The sequence below is a fragment of the Phaseolus vulgaris genome, chromosome 11 (assembly GCF_051622355.1).
Source record: "Phaseolus vulgaris cultivar YP4 chromosome 11, ASM5162235v1, whole genome shotgun sequence".
Lineage (NCBI taxonomy): Eukaryota > Viridiplantae > Streptophyta > Magnoliopsida > Fabales > Fabaceae > Phaseolus > Phaseolus vulgaris.
In genome coordinates, this window is record NC_143508.1 from 14,401,683 (window position 1) to 14,416,434 (window position 14,752).

At 31.8% G+C, this 14,752-nt stretch overlaps 1 protein-coding gene across 15 annotated transcripts; it reads right to left on the reverse strand.

The window, feature by feature from the left end:
* Positions 1–295: 295 nt before the first annotated feature.
* On the reverse strand, positions 296–9,251 carry LOC137820896 (external alternative NAD(P)H-ubiquinone oxidoreductase B1, mitochondrial). Of its 15 annotated transcripts, none has more exons than XM_090297293.1 (13): positions 8,918–9,161; positions 8,305–8,368; positions 7,653–7,923; positions 7,207–7,410; positions 6,774–7,024; positions 5,767–5,986; positions 5,489–5,593; positions 4,914–5,177; positions 4,698–4,819; positions 4,312–4,335; positions 3,993–4,051; positions 680–799; positions 296–577 (listed from the first exon to the last, which is right to left on the reverse strand). In XM_090297293.1, coding segments are annotated over exons 5-13 (927 nt in total). In that variant the 5' UTR covers positions 6,776–7,024; positions 7,207–7,410; positions 7,653–7,923; positions 8,305–8,368; positions 8,918–9,161; the 3' UTR covers positions 296–566. The 15 variants fall into 15 exon arrangements, with proteins under 15 accessions (XP_090153419.1, XP_090153421.1, XP_090153422.1 ...); XM_090297295.1 differs by having other exon boundaries at positions 7,653–7,929; positions 8,918–9,056; XM_090297296.1 differs by having other exon boundaries at positions 7,653–7,947; positions 8,918–9,056.
* Between the last annotated feature and the right edge of the window lie 5,501 nt (positions 9,252–14,752).

Sequence of the window (14,752 nt, forward strand, 5' to 3'; positions counted from 1 at the left end):
ATATATCTTATGTTATTTTTTATTAAAAGATATCACTGAAAATATTTAGTGACATTTTTATAAATTTCTATTAATAAATGTTATTAAAAAAATTTGAAACATTGAGCATTATATTTAATAAAATATCACTAAATCATATTAATAACATATTTTTAATATTACTAATTATTATATATATAAATATATATATATATATTAAGTAGTGGAAAAAGATAAAAATAACTATTAATATAACCCATTAATTTGGTTGTACACCTGTTTCTCTCTCATAATGTCCAAATAAAGGGTTGAAAAGGATGCAATCCAAATCCACATACATATTTATGTAAAATGGAAGCAGTAAACAGAAGCACTGAACCAAAATGCACAAAAATGTACATTGCTGATGATTAAAAAAAAACTGAATGAAAATGCAATGAGAGTTCATATCAACATTGATATCACTTTTCATTAGATACAAAAATTAACAGAGGTAACCAAGGTGTCAAATTAAACCCGACTTGAATCCCTGCCAAATATGAATCTTCTTGTCCAATCAGACATGACCAAAACCCTTGTTCGCCAGCTCACTTGCTTGCTGAATGTTGACCAAAAGATTGTTAAATAAAACTAGTTATAAAAAATAACTTAATTGCGACGTGTCAAATAAGTGCGCTTTGCATGACAGATAATCACTCACCTTGCATATACAGAATACCAAAGCCATTGAGTGCTGTGACCCATGGAAACCCAATCTCCAGGTAGTTCTGCAGCTGCCTGCTCACCACCCAGTGGAGCAAATTGACCAAAATGCTTATACCTGTTGTTAACAAACAAACAGTCTCTCACTGATTAGTGAGGGAAGAAGCAAGCAAAAGTCATAAATACAATTAGTGTTTAATCTTGAATATGTCTTTGATTAGAGAAAAAAACTAATCTAAGATGGTTATCGAAGCATTAGTGTTTAATCTTGATACCTTACCCTTCGGTTAATTTCCTTTTATATATATATATAATCAAATCAAGGTGTATATTGTTGAATACGAATCATGTTCCTTCTTTGGATACATGCCCTGGTGAACTTCTTAAGGAAGAACAATGTTTAGTTACTCAAGGATTCATATCTCATGATGTTGACCATCTGGAACCTATGATGGTTGCATATGTTGTCCAAAGTAAAGACAAAGGTAACAAGTCCAATGTTTTTTCTGCAAACAGTTTGAACATATTGCTCATAAATGCAGTAAGAAGTTTTGTCATTATTCCAAACAGCAGCGTCATAGGTCATAGTATCTCTGTCTGTGGCACATGTCCCCCACAAAAATCAAAACGTCCAAAATAGACATTTCATGTCACTACCAATTTCGAGATTTGTCCTCCTAACCATGATGCATCTAATAATGGTGTTCTACAGCCTAAAATGATCCAACAAATGGTACTTTAAGCCCTTTCAACCTTGGGAATCGTGACAGGTTCCTCAGAATATTGTGTCATATACCTTCTTATCATGGTACTAAAAAATCCAAATTGTTGATAGTAATACTCTTTCTAATACTAATGTTGGCGACATAAACTCTGATTTTCAGAATGTGCTCATATCACCTGCCCTTGCTTCCAACTTATAGTTTCTTGGTCAATTAGTAGACAACAATTGTGATGTTAACTTTTCTCAAGTTGATTGTCTTGTGCAGGAGTAGGTATCGGGGAAACTGTTTGTAGAAGGGCATAAAGTGGGAAGAAGATTATTCGCTCTTCAGATTGATTCTTGTCACTTCTCTTGTTTATAATAATGTTTTAAATCTTTATGAGGGTTGACAGAGAAAATTGGGTCATCCTAATTGTTGTTGTCTCACTCATTTAAATTTGGTTTGTTGGAAGATAAAAATACTAGTATTGGTGCATCTGTTTCTTGTTCTATTTACGAATTGGATAGAAGTAAAACACTTTATTTTCCATCTAGTGCTCATCCTACTTCCTGTTATTTTGAAATGATTCATAGTAATGTTTGGAGTATGTATCTTGCAGCTTCTAATGTTCACTATAAATATTTTGTTACATTTATTGATGATTACAATTGTTTTACTTAGCTATATTCTTCAATCTAAATTTGAAGTGTTTTCCATTTTTAAAAAAATTATGTCATATGTTGAAACTTAGTTCCAAACCAATATTCAAATATTCCACTTTGACTATGGTCGTGAATACATGACCTATGGGTTTTAGGAGTATCTTCAGCAAAAAGACATCATGTCCCAAAACTCTATCCACCATTACTTTCTTGATCAATTGTCTTCTTCCTTTTATAGTTATTGATTTTTACTCTCCTTTCTTTAGTCTTCAATGTGCATTTATGGGGTATAGTCACTCTCCTAAAGGTTGTGTTATGATACTTCTAATCAACATTTCGCATCTTCAAGAACATTATACTTTGATTTTTTTGTTTCCTTGTCTCACTCCTATTTTCAATGATGTTGCTATTCTTCCCAAATTTTCTACCTTGTATCCACGCAATCGCCATATTCTCATCCCTCCCTCCGATGTTGATCCCCACCTGTTTTGGTACCAGTTGAACTACAACGATCTAGTACTATGTCTCAAGGACCTGATAGATATTCACCAAACAGATTTCATTCCTTCCATATGTTTCCTTGACTACTTCTCTCTCTAAAACATCTATTCCTACTTGTTACTCACATGTTGTTAAAGATGTATGTTGGATAAAGGAAATGAATAATCAACTTCAGTCTCTTCAAGAGAATATCACATGGAATATGTCTCTTGTACTCTTAATATCAAACCCTTAGATTGTAAATGGGTGTATTCTTTGAAACTCAATTATGATGTTTCTCTTAATCGTTACAAAACTCAATTAGTTGCCTTAGATAAAAAGCAAGAACATTGAATTGATTATAATGAAATATTTGCACCCATTACCAAAATGAGAACTATCAGAATTATCCTTTCTATAACTACCTCTAATGGATAGTCTCTTCATGAAATGGATGTGAAGAATGTCCTTTTTCATGGTGAGCTAACTAAAGACATTTACATGACTCCTCAAGGTCTTTTCGCTTCATCTGCTGATGTGTGCAAGCTCATACAGTCCTTATATGGTCTAAAATGAGCTCCCATAACATGGTTTGACAAGTTCCATTCTATACTTTGTGGGTTCTCCTTTACCGAAGGCTAATATGCCTCCTCTTTCTTCATCCATCACACACCTATGGACATTTTCTTCCACATGTTGACACTATGGCTATTACTAACTATGATTAGGTATCCATCCAGGAACCTAAACAACAATGACAAACCACATTTCATAGGAAAGACCTTGGTCCCTTGCACTATTTCCTTGGCCTTGAGGTTCATCCAAAATCAGCATATATACCACGGACTTCATCTTTGTGGCTGGTCTCCAGTTAGCTGATCCGGAAGATACTCCAATTGAAGTTAATGTTAAAAATCACCATGATGAGAGTGATCTTTTTCCCGATCCCTTATTATATCGGCAACTTGTGGGCAGTTTATGCATCCACCTAGGTACATAGTATAATTTGCTACTTGAAAGGAACCTCTTAGCGCGATCTATTCTTTCCTAGTGGGACAACTCTTAAATTAATTGGTTATAGTGATGTTGGGCATAGTGTCATGATACTCGGCGACGGTCATTGGTTGGTGCATGTTTCTTGGTTCCAAGTTGATCTCATGGAAAAGTAAGAAGCAAACATGAATCTCTAAAGCATCTACTGAATCGGAATATCGTTTCATGTTTATTGTTTGCTCTGAAATGACTTGGCTTCATGGTCTTTTGACTAAACTTGGATTTCCTCAAGCAGATTCAACGACTCCTTGTGCTGACAATACAAGTGCTACTTAGGTTATTGCAAATATGGTGTTCCATGAGCAAACCAAATATATTGAATTAGATTGTCCCTCTATTTGTGAGGCTTATGATGACCATGTTATATCAATCCTCACTTCAATACTCAGTTTCAGGTTGCAAAGATTCTTACGGATGTTATTCCTTGCCCGTATCATTAGTTTCTTGCAAGCAAATTGGTGCTCCTTGACTAGCCGCATCAACTTGAGGGGGAATGTGAATAAGGAATTGTTGTATCTCCTTAATTATATTAATTTGTTTTCCTAAGAATAAGCTAGACAAATCATGAATTTATTTGTTCTCTTCAATTGTATATAATAACATTCCAAAAATAACAAATCAAGCCATAGGATAGTTATAATTATTAGTAGTTATCTGAAAATGCACCCATCATTATTTATAGAACAAATAACAATAAATAAAGGCATTAAATAATTTTTCCTGACAAGTTGAGCAGTATATTGGAACTTAAAGTCCTACATAGAAGGGATTAGAGCGTGGTTTCAAGTAGAAACAAAATGGTTCTTCTGAAGAAGTGGAAGAATATCCTGCATAGTGATTTTCAGGCATAAAAAATAAACCAAAGCAATTACATAATGTCATTGAGTAGACCATAGAGAACACACTCTACATAATTGGACATCTAATCCCTTCACTTCTGTGTGCGCCACTGCAGTGTTTCTTAAACTTCTGCTTTCAAATTTAACGGATGAGAACTAACTTAACAGACATACTAGATTTCCCTGGCATTTTATTCATTCAGCAGACAACTTTGCAAATTCCACTCTTAGACAGGAAATACAGGAAACACAATAAGAACATGATGTACATGGTTTACCGGAAGGGAAGAAACTTATGGCGTCCAGATCCGCTAAATCGTCGAGGACCTTCAGGATGCTCTTCAGCATGATCCCTATGGTTAAAGCATCTAGCTAGATATGCACCCTGTTGGGCAGCAACCTAGATATAGCAACACATTAAAAATGTACAAGATATCTGACAGCAAAAGGCATCAGCACAAGCAAGCATATTCAGCTACAGATGAAATATATACCTGTGCAGTTGCTGGCAGACTCTTCACCTGTGAATCTGCATGAGAAAGCGCCAGCTTAAATGCTTCAACGTCTATTTCCTTGCTTTCATTCCCTTGCAAATCTTTCCACAGAGTGCTAAAATCACGCAGATGTTTCTGCTTTAGATAGTGTTCAACTTGCGGATATCGTAATATAATGTCATCCATCACCTCCTGGAATTCTTCAATAGTCAAGGTGCCTGACTTATTTTTGTCTGCAGCCTCAAATATGGTTGTGATATCGTCCTAGAAACCAAGGTAACAAGTTCATTATGACATAGAAAAATTGAATTGTGATTTACATAACTGTATTTCGTTCACACAATTTCCTCAGTTCTCACCTCAGGATAGAAAGTATAGCATAGAAAGTACATGTAACAAGTTTGCTCAGTTTATCAGAAAGAATCAAATGAAAGGCACAATGAGCTTAATTTCATTTTCAAAACCCAATCAAGTTGGTAAAAATCTTTATTCATTCAGAGAGGATACATCACATTTTTGTATTATGAAATAAGCTTAGAAGTCTAAAAAAGGCCTCGTAAAGGCTGAAGGGTTACCATGATTTTACGTTGAGTTATGCTAGAACAATCACCAATGGCATAAACATCTTCACGTCCCTTCACACGCAACCACTCATTAGTTGCTAGTACATGCCTTTCAGCCTGCACATATAGAAATTCTGGCTTATACAGATATGATTATCCATACAATAGTACATTGTGATTTTAAGCCAAGAGAAAAGCACTATGTGCACATGCACATACACAAGAAATGAGAAGAAGAAAGGGTGAGGGAGAGAGCATTCAGAAGAAATGCATGGAATGAATATGAGCACCTGACCAATTTCCTTCATAAAGTCCCTTATAACTGGAAGAGTTGAAATGCCAGTTGACCAGACAACCAATCCATGGGGCACCGAGCAAATGTCTCCTGTTGATTTTGTCTTCATTGTAATTACCTTGTCATCAACACCAACAACGCGGCATCCTGTTTCAACTTCTATCCCATCTCTTGTAAATTTTTGCTCAGCAAATGAACTTATTCTTTCATCAAACCTACAAGATTGAACATGACATTTATCCTAGCTGTGACTTCTAATACAGGCTGAGTTAAGAATGTGAAAGATTTGAAGCCAGACTTCCTTGTCGAAGGTAGATTGGCCTTATTTTATGAGGTTAGCAATACTAGAAATTCAATATAAATGTAAAAGGTGTTGGAATGCATAAACATTAGAAGGCTTGAACTGTTGGGACGAGGAGGAGGTGTAGTGATCTAGAATTGTATGTCTCAACCAAATACCTTACAATCTTCAATAAAAGCTAAAAATAGGATCACATATGTAGGTGGTAGTAACAGCTGGGTATACATTATTGAATTATATGAGTTAAAACTAAAAGGTATTATTGAATTGATTGATAATCTAGTTGTTATTTAATGTCAGACCAAAGACAAAGAATCCGATCCTAAACACCAATCACAAAAACATAAAGCAACATGCAAATGGATCTGTGAGTGGATTTAGTTTGCAATCTAATTTGTCTTTTACGGTAACATTAACCAAATAAAGTGCAGCAGTTCATCCAATAAAGAGCTAATTTCAGATGGATAAAGTCACATTTATAGAGAAGGTTTATTGCAGTTGAAGGAACACTAGATTTAGAACCAGAAGCATTTTAGTTGCTGTATCAAAGAGGTAGCTCTACGTCCAACACAAGTAACATGTTAAATAAATAAAGTTAGGAAGATACCAAAGTTTCAATATTAGCTCCTAAAGTAACCAAAAAATATTTCATAAAGAATTAGAAAGTACTTAAGACAGTTGATGACTAATGCTGTTCTTACATGTTCAAGATGTGATCTCCTGATTGAATCAGTGTTATTTTCACTTTATCTTTAGCAGTGGGATATAGTTTGATTAAATCTTCTAGGACATAATCATGCAGTTCTGCAGCAAATTCTACACCAGTTGGACCTCCTCCCACTACTACAAAATGAAGAATTGACCTTCGCTCTTCATCAGTTATACTAGGAAGAACAGCTTTCTCAAAGCAATCAATAACAGACAGTCTAATCTTCTGAGCATCCTCAACATCCTGTGAGTGATCATAGGGTGCATTTTTGATTAGTTACAGACTGATCAACAAATAAGAGTGTGATTACGGTAATTTATCCTCACCAATAAGTTCAAAGATTCAATGAATCTCCTGATAAACCAACGGTCATAAACAAGCAAAAACAATAGAGTCATTAAATGATGATAAAGAAAAAAAATTACCTTCAGAAAATGACAGTTCTCCTTGACACCAGGGGTGTTAAATGTATTTACTTGTGCTCCTACCGCTACAACCAAGAAATCATAGTCCAAGGAAAATTCGCCACTTCCCACCAAGTTGTCAATATTGGACCGACAGAAAACCTTTTTGTTGGAAGAATCAATCTTGACACATTCTGCTTCCCAAAAGTTTATTTCTCCTTTTCTCTACAATGGGAAAGTGGGAGGACTTCCTTATTAATCATCAAGTCAAAACACCCTTAAGAACAAGAAATGAAAGGGAGAAAAATTCCCAGACATGACCACAAGGTGGTACTGATATGAACAATACACATAACAAAGTGAAGCATCAAACAATCTTGTTCATTACGTTACATGTTCATGTGATGTGATCATTGCTATCTAAAAAGCCATAAATTATTCTTAGAGCTCAGTTTTGTTGACTCCACCTTTTTAATGATGTTTCGGACTGGCTCTACAATGCTCCGTGCTTCAACTGTCCCACAAGTGACACTAGGTAATAAGGGAGTAAATGCAAAGTAATTACGAGGTGAAACAACCTGAACATCATATAATGAAGCATCCAGATCCTTAAGGAAACTGGTAGCAGCCCATCCTGTTCCAAGAACCACCACTTTCTTCTTGGAGGGCCCATTAGCCTCAATACTAGGACGTTCAGCTCCTGTTTGTGATTCTGAGAATGCCACCACACCACCACCACTGCAACTTCAAAGGGCATCCAGACTTAATGAAATAGAAAACCTTTGTTAACTAAAACCTATCACATACAGAATAAGTGCATGCATGAAGCAAGAAATGCAGTAATCGGACAAGATACTATATTAAGAAAAATATGTGGTATTCAGGTTGACTACTTTTGGGAGATTTTGTTCTAACCAAGAGTATTTGAAGAAAGAAGGTGTAACACTGAATATATACAGGAAAAAATTTATATATCTGATGAGACCTAAGGGCTGAAAGAAAGCATGTATAGACTACTACCCTTGGAAAAAGGAATGAGAGGTAATGGTAATGAGAGCAAAGCAGTTGGAGTAGTTACATTACAGAATTGGTTTTGCAGTTAAAGTGTTAAGAGCAGACCTTAGCTTTCATGGTAGTGTAGAGGAGAGATTAGTTTGTAGGGATCCAAGTGTGAATTTAAGTCCTACATTCAATAAAGATGAGAAAGTTGAGCATCACATAAAAAAAGAAAAGTCACACTCACACACCTATTGGCTTAAAGTACTCACACACCTATGGCTTAAAGTTACTGTCAATTCTGGCTTAAAGTTACTGTCAATTCTGGCTTAAAGTTTTGGGTTGAAGGTGGTGTGAATTCTTATGGGAATTTGGCTCGTGTTCCACTGTGGCTCCATTGCCCAAGAAGAAGAACGGAAGTATAGGGATACATTGAATGAAGTAAAATTGCTTGGATCCATTTGCAAGACTAGTCCAACATCAAGAAGGACACTCGTTGAGTAATCTTGATTAACACTAGCAAATGGATCAAGTGAAATAATACAATAATACCCCAAAAATAACTTACTATGCAATGCATATGAATGTAAGTCAATCGACACACTCTCAAGAAGAGAGAACTTCAACCAACAACAACCACTGAAATCTTAAAATAGACAATATTGTTAAAAGTACCCTTTTTATCTTCTTACTGTAGATTAAAACAACATACAAGAAAAATTGATAAAATGAACACCTGAGAGTGCAGACCAGCAGAAAACGGGACGAGCTGAGAACCCTGGAGGCCCTCTTGAAGAAGGAAGCAACCGTCATGATTACAAAAATTGAGATTAGAAGCTTCAACTGCAGAGCTTTGATCTCTGAAATCTGAAGTGTCGCCGTTTGAACTTGAGACAAAGTTCTTGGATCTTAACACGTGGCGTTGACGTGTGGATAGGATATCATTATTTACCATGTAGCTGGAACATGGTTATGTCCCTTGCTTTTCGAACATCATTGATAGCTTTTAGCTTTAGTTCAAAAGACAAATCATTCACAAAAGGAACAGAAAATCTTGTCTAAGAAAAATCAATTCTTTATTTTTCACTTCAGTAACTAAAAGTAATGTGGCATGTCACATTATTTTTTTAATTAAAGAAAATTATGAAAAATCTTAATGTGTAGACTGACAAAATCCAATAGTTTAAAGTTAAAAAAATATGTTATTAAAATAATAATAATATTAATGTATATTTTGCAAATGTTAACAACCAAAAAAATGTCATTTGGATGAGCCGTACAAATATAAAAATTCACTTTTTAAGTACGAGGAGGGCTTGAATATAGTTTTTCGTTAGGTCGTGGAATAGGGAAGAGAAGTTATTTTAAAAGATTTTTATACACTCGTGTTAATGAGAGTTTACGATAATAACAGTAAATAAAATGTAAAGTGGAATATTGTTGATATTTTTAGGTTTTGAAAATATTTGAGATATATTATATGAATAAGGTTGTGATCTATTTTATTTATGCAATTTATATATTGAGTAAAATATACTAAAATATTAAATATTAAAATATATTTATTTTAACTTTTGAAAATTAAATGATAAATGAATATATTATTATTTTTTCATAAAAGACATTATAAAAAATTAAGTTTAAAAAAACATAATTTAAATAAAAAATATTAAAGCAAATATTCTTCATAGATATTTCTTTCTTAACATTGATATGTATATATAGAAATTTTGTCTCAATAATAATTAAACAATATAAAATATACTCAATTTATTGAGTAATACTTCATTATTAATTTTTATTTTTAGTTATTGGATAAATTTCGATAATTAAATTATTAAGTAATGAATAATTATATTTCATTTCAATATAACTATAATAATAAACTATGAATTTAGAAGTGGGTAGGTAGAAGCTCACTTACTCTAAATTTGATGATGTTGTTATTAGGAAAGAGATTGTCGACATTGGAAAAGAATTATTTCTTAGAGTCATTGTGGCTCTTTTTTCATAAAGGAAAATATGTATTTTATGAATTATAAATAAATATCATACTTAAAAAAATTATTCTTTATTTAAGAGACTTACTTACTTTAAGAGTCATGGTAGAAAGAGTTAAGAAAAAGTTCGGCAAAGGGATTTTGCAAAAAACTCTTAGTCCAAGAGATTAAAGAAATAGTTTTGTCAAGTTTTGTCAAGGACAACTTCGTTAGGGGCAGGTGAAAAGATAAGTTCCCCCTAATTCTTGATCCCGAATTCTCATGAGAACTTAGGAAGGTTGCATATTGTGTCTTTGTATATATGTAGAGAGATTATATTATTGAGGAGTTTTTAGGTTCTTTAACATGTGTAGTGATGATTATGTCAGGTTCATAATGGCCTAGACACGTTTTGATGATGATAGGGTGTATAGAAACTTCCGCTAAATGGTACCAACTTCATTTATGTGTAGGAGTACTTCTTTAAAGAACTTAATGTCTTTTTTTCCTTTTTCTAAGTTTGAGTGTTGGATGTTGACCACCATGAACGTGATCACTAGTCGACTTCACCAAAATAATTAGACTTTTTTTAAAGCATTCCAAATTATTTGTTAGTATCTTTCCATTATGCTAACTATAAATAAACTAATGTTCTTTTATAAACTAAAGTACAAATCTGAAGTTAGTTGAGTATCTTCAAGTGGTGTCCAATATGGTCCATTCTTCACCATATATACCTCGTACTTCAAGAAATTTAAACACAAATCTTTAAGATCAAATGTTTATTTGAGGATATATAAAAATCTTTGTTATTTTATTTTTGAAAACACTCCTTAGTTTCACTTCTACAAATTGAGACCAAATAAATTCAAATTTAGGGCTCAATACTTACACAATTTTGAGAAGTGGATAGATATTGAGATAATTAAAAGTCTTCCTTGTCCAATAAGCAACAAAGTTTTTAGTGTGCCCTATGTCAAGAATATTATAGCTTGATTTTTGGATAATATTTTTTTCTTCATGTTGAAGGATTTATGTTTATAATTTGTTATACCTTATCTTATTTTTTTGGTGTGCATATATCATAAGTAAAGGGTTTGATCATAAGCAATTACGCGTCAAGTTTGTGGCTCCTACCTTGAATGATAACTCTTTTTTATTTTAAAAGGGCTCTTAAAGGGGAATAAGGATGAGGCTTGCTCCTTCAACCCATTAATTGAAGCACATCTAAATTTCCTTAAGTCAAGATCGTTATTCCTAAATCTCTTTACTAGATAACTCAAGTTTTGACCTTAAATGCATCTCAGTCAATGACTAGGTCTTCTAAATCACTACCATATATTTTGACCATCTTTGCTTATTAGAAGCAAAGAAGGTCTCTCACTTAGGTGGTCCATGTATCTACTTCCGTACCCAATACAAACTCCTTGTGGCATGTAAATATGAAAGTCAGTATAGTTAAGGCTAAGGGAATTTTTTTGCCTTTTTTATGTCGACTTGTTGAAGACTGTGAACCTTACCAAATGCTTCAAATCTTGAAAGTTATGTTAGTAAGGTGTATGTCGATTACTTATTTTTGAAAAGTGAAAACTACCAAAAAAAGATCAACTATTGAGAAAAGTAAAGAGTTAGAGAAGGTTATTATTGATAATGACATTGGTGTATCACCCAAAACTAAAGAGAACAAGTTGTTAATAGAACAATCATCTTTAGAAAAAAAAAAGGATAGAAGAAGTGGAAACAAAAAATAAAGACCTCTTAGTCAAGATGGAGATGCTAAAAAATAGCTAAAGTAGGTAAGGAAAAGGTTAAGACAGATCAAGCTGAAGTATAAGGTAAGTGTAAGGTTTGAGAAGAGAGTGCAACAAAGTTTTAAGAGAAAGTTGAGGAATGCAAGGGTTGACTTGAAGGTTGAGATAGCCAAGTTGAATTTTGTGGACATGGAGAGTTATAAGGAAGATTTAAAAAAAAATTATGTGTCAAGTTGTGTTGTTTAGTGGATGTCTAGCGCTTCACTTACTTCCAAAATGTTTTCAATGACATGCTAGTTGATGAATAATTATGACTCTTGTAACTTGAAGAATATAAGAAGTAATGTTAATATAAATATTATTAACGAAATTTTCTATTTTTCTTATATTCATTACTTAATCCGACATTACTATTCACTGATAATATTTCTCTAACTTAAATTTGTTGAATTTTGTTAACTTTGCAATTATTTTAACTTAGAGCTGAAATTTTTTATTTTATAATAATCTCAACGAATAATTGTTATTTGTCTTTTAAGAGATTAAAATAAAATTTTAAGTTCATAATTACTAATAAGAGTTTCCTTTCAATTCTTAATTTCACAAATTTTATTTTCATACTGTAACAATAAATATTTTTTTCATCTTCAAATAAGCTTATTATTCAATTCCAATAAGTCTTTCCAAAACATAACAGTTATCCCCTATATATATAAACAGTCATCCCTTATATTATGCTTTTAATCTACTCTCATCTTATAAAAGTAAACATTCACACATTTTTAATGCTTTTAGATTAAATTTGTATATTACAATGTTTTTAGATTAAATTAATATTTAGTGATAAATTTTGAGTTTTCAATTCATTATTTTTTAATTAAAAAACTAAATTAAAATCCATTCGCATACCAAATCAATAAAAACTAAAGGGTAATTTATTCCTGCACCATATCATTTATGATATGCACCCAACATAAAATTTCAAATCCAATATTGTTTTTGATTTCATTTTTGCTTACGAATGCACAAATTCATAAGTGATTTTTATAAATTTTGAATTTTAAAATTTGAAAGGTCATTTTCATATTTTATTTAAACTTCCGGATGGTAATATTCATAAGGGAGTTATGAGTTCTGGATTTTTATATCTAGAATGGTGTGCTGCAAATGGTGTTGAAAATTGAGATCCATAACTCATTTATGTTTGTTTATGAATCTTGACATCCGGAAGATCATTTACATTGTCCAAATAAGCTTTCGGATGGTGAAATCCAGAAGTGACATATTAGTTCCGGATTTGTATATCCAGAACTTTTTGAGTTAACTTACATATATGAATATCTAGAAAACAAAAATTTTAAATCATTAAGGATAAAACGGACATTTCACATCAGTATGTTGGATAGTTTGAATTGATATGGTGTAGAAAGAATCAACCAAACTAAGATAATAATAATAAAATGTGAAGTTGAATATATATAACATATATATTATATATTATTGAGTGATAATAATGAAGTTTAATAATAGAACTTATATTAGGTTCTTAAATGATATTTTATTACCGGTTTTCAAACATCTATAATTTTAAATTATTGAGTAATAAATAACTGTAATTACTTTTAGAATTCGTAATATTCCAGTTTTTTTTCTACATCGTCATTTGTACAATTTGTCAAATTTAGTTATATAGTTCTTCTCTTAAAGCTTTCTTTTTTATCTTTCTTCGTGTATAATAAAATTTCTTTCAAAGTTTCTTACCTCGAAGTTGGTTTAGTAATTCATTTATCTGAACTTCCTTATAATAGTTCTTGTAAATATGCATGATGGACTACGTGACATATGTGGTTTAAAAAATAAATTATAAAATAATATATAATAAAAAAATAATGAAATAAAATATAATATTAGTTGGTTATAAAATTTTAAAAAAGTTAGTTTCTATATTTTAAGCACATTGATGGAATGTGCTGATTATTATTTTTAAGGGAGAGAAATTGGTCATTGAGATACACTTTCTTCTTTATTAGAAAGTCTCTAGAAGTGTTAAAAGGGTCAAGAAGGAGAAAACTAATGTTGTGATTGTCTATTATCAACATATTGAAGAACAAATCTATATGGATCAAGGTAACATATATCAATCTATGAGACTATGAAAATCATATAGTATTAAGAATGTATGATTTTTCATTATTTTTGTCAATTATTTTCACCAATTAATAACCCTACTTTTATTGATGAGAAAATTGATAATTTTATCAATTATATATTTACGCTGCTTAATGACTAAACCTTTAATGGTTTTGCTTTATGTCTCCTTTATTATTTTCGTCAAATTAATAAATTATTGCATTTGAAAAGTAAATTATTCTTCTTTATGATGATTCAAAGTTGATTTGATTGCATAGACATAAAAGTAATAAATTGTTAGTATAGTATGAACAAGTTATATATAATAGCACTAAATATTAAAGTACAATTATAAAAGTATAATATTATCAAAATTATGATAGTGGGAGGAAAGTAACACAAACAACTCCACAATAAGAAACATTGTCCTTGAAATGACATAAAGTAGTTTTGAGGGTTAAAATAAAAATTATAAAATAAGAAAAGTAAATCACAGTCCTTCAATAAAATTATGTACATTAAGAATAATTTGGTAGTCACCAAAGTGACCAAATTAGAATGTTTTGATAAATGTAAAATTTAATAAAATTCAATTACCCATGATTATGTGATGCTATTAATGAGATGATATAATGATTTATACATATCTATATTTTGTAATGGGTGAATTGAAGTTCATTGATTATAAGATGTTTAAGGATCACCCAAAGG

Bases quoted from the DNA above. Each gene is read 5' to 3' on its own strand.
- LOC137820896 (XM_068625211.2), bottom strand. From the start codon at position 8,994: ATGACGGTTGCTTCCTTCTTCAAGAGGGCCTCCAGGGTTCTCAGCTCG. The intron at 5,987-6,773 runs GTAAGAACAGCA...TCAATCTTGTAG, and splicing joins GGAGATCACATCTTGAACAT to GTTTGATGAAAGAATAAGTT. The intron at 5,178-5,488 runs GTAACCCTTCAG...CTTGGTTTCTAG, and splicing joins TAACTCAACGTAAAATCATG to GACGATATCACAACCATATT.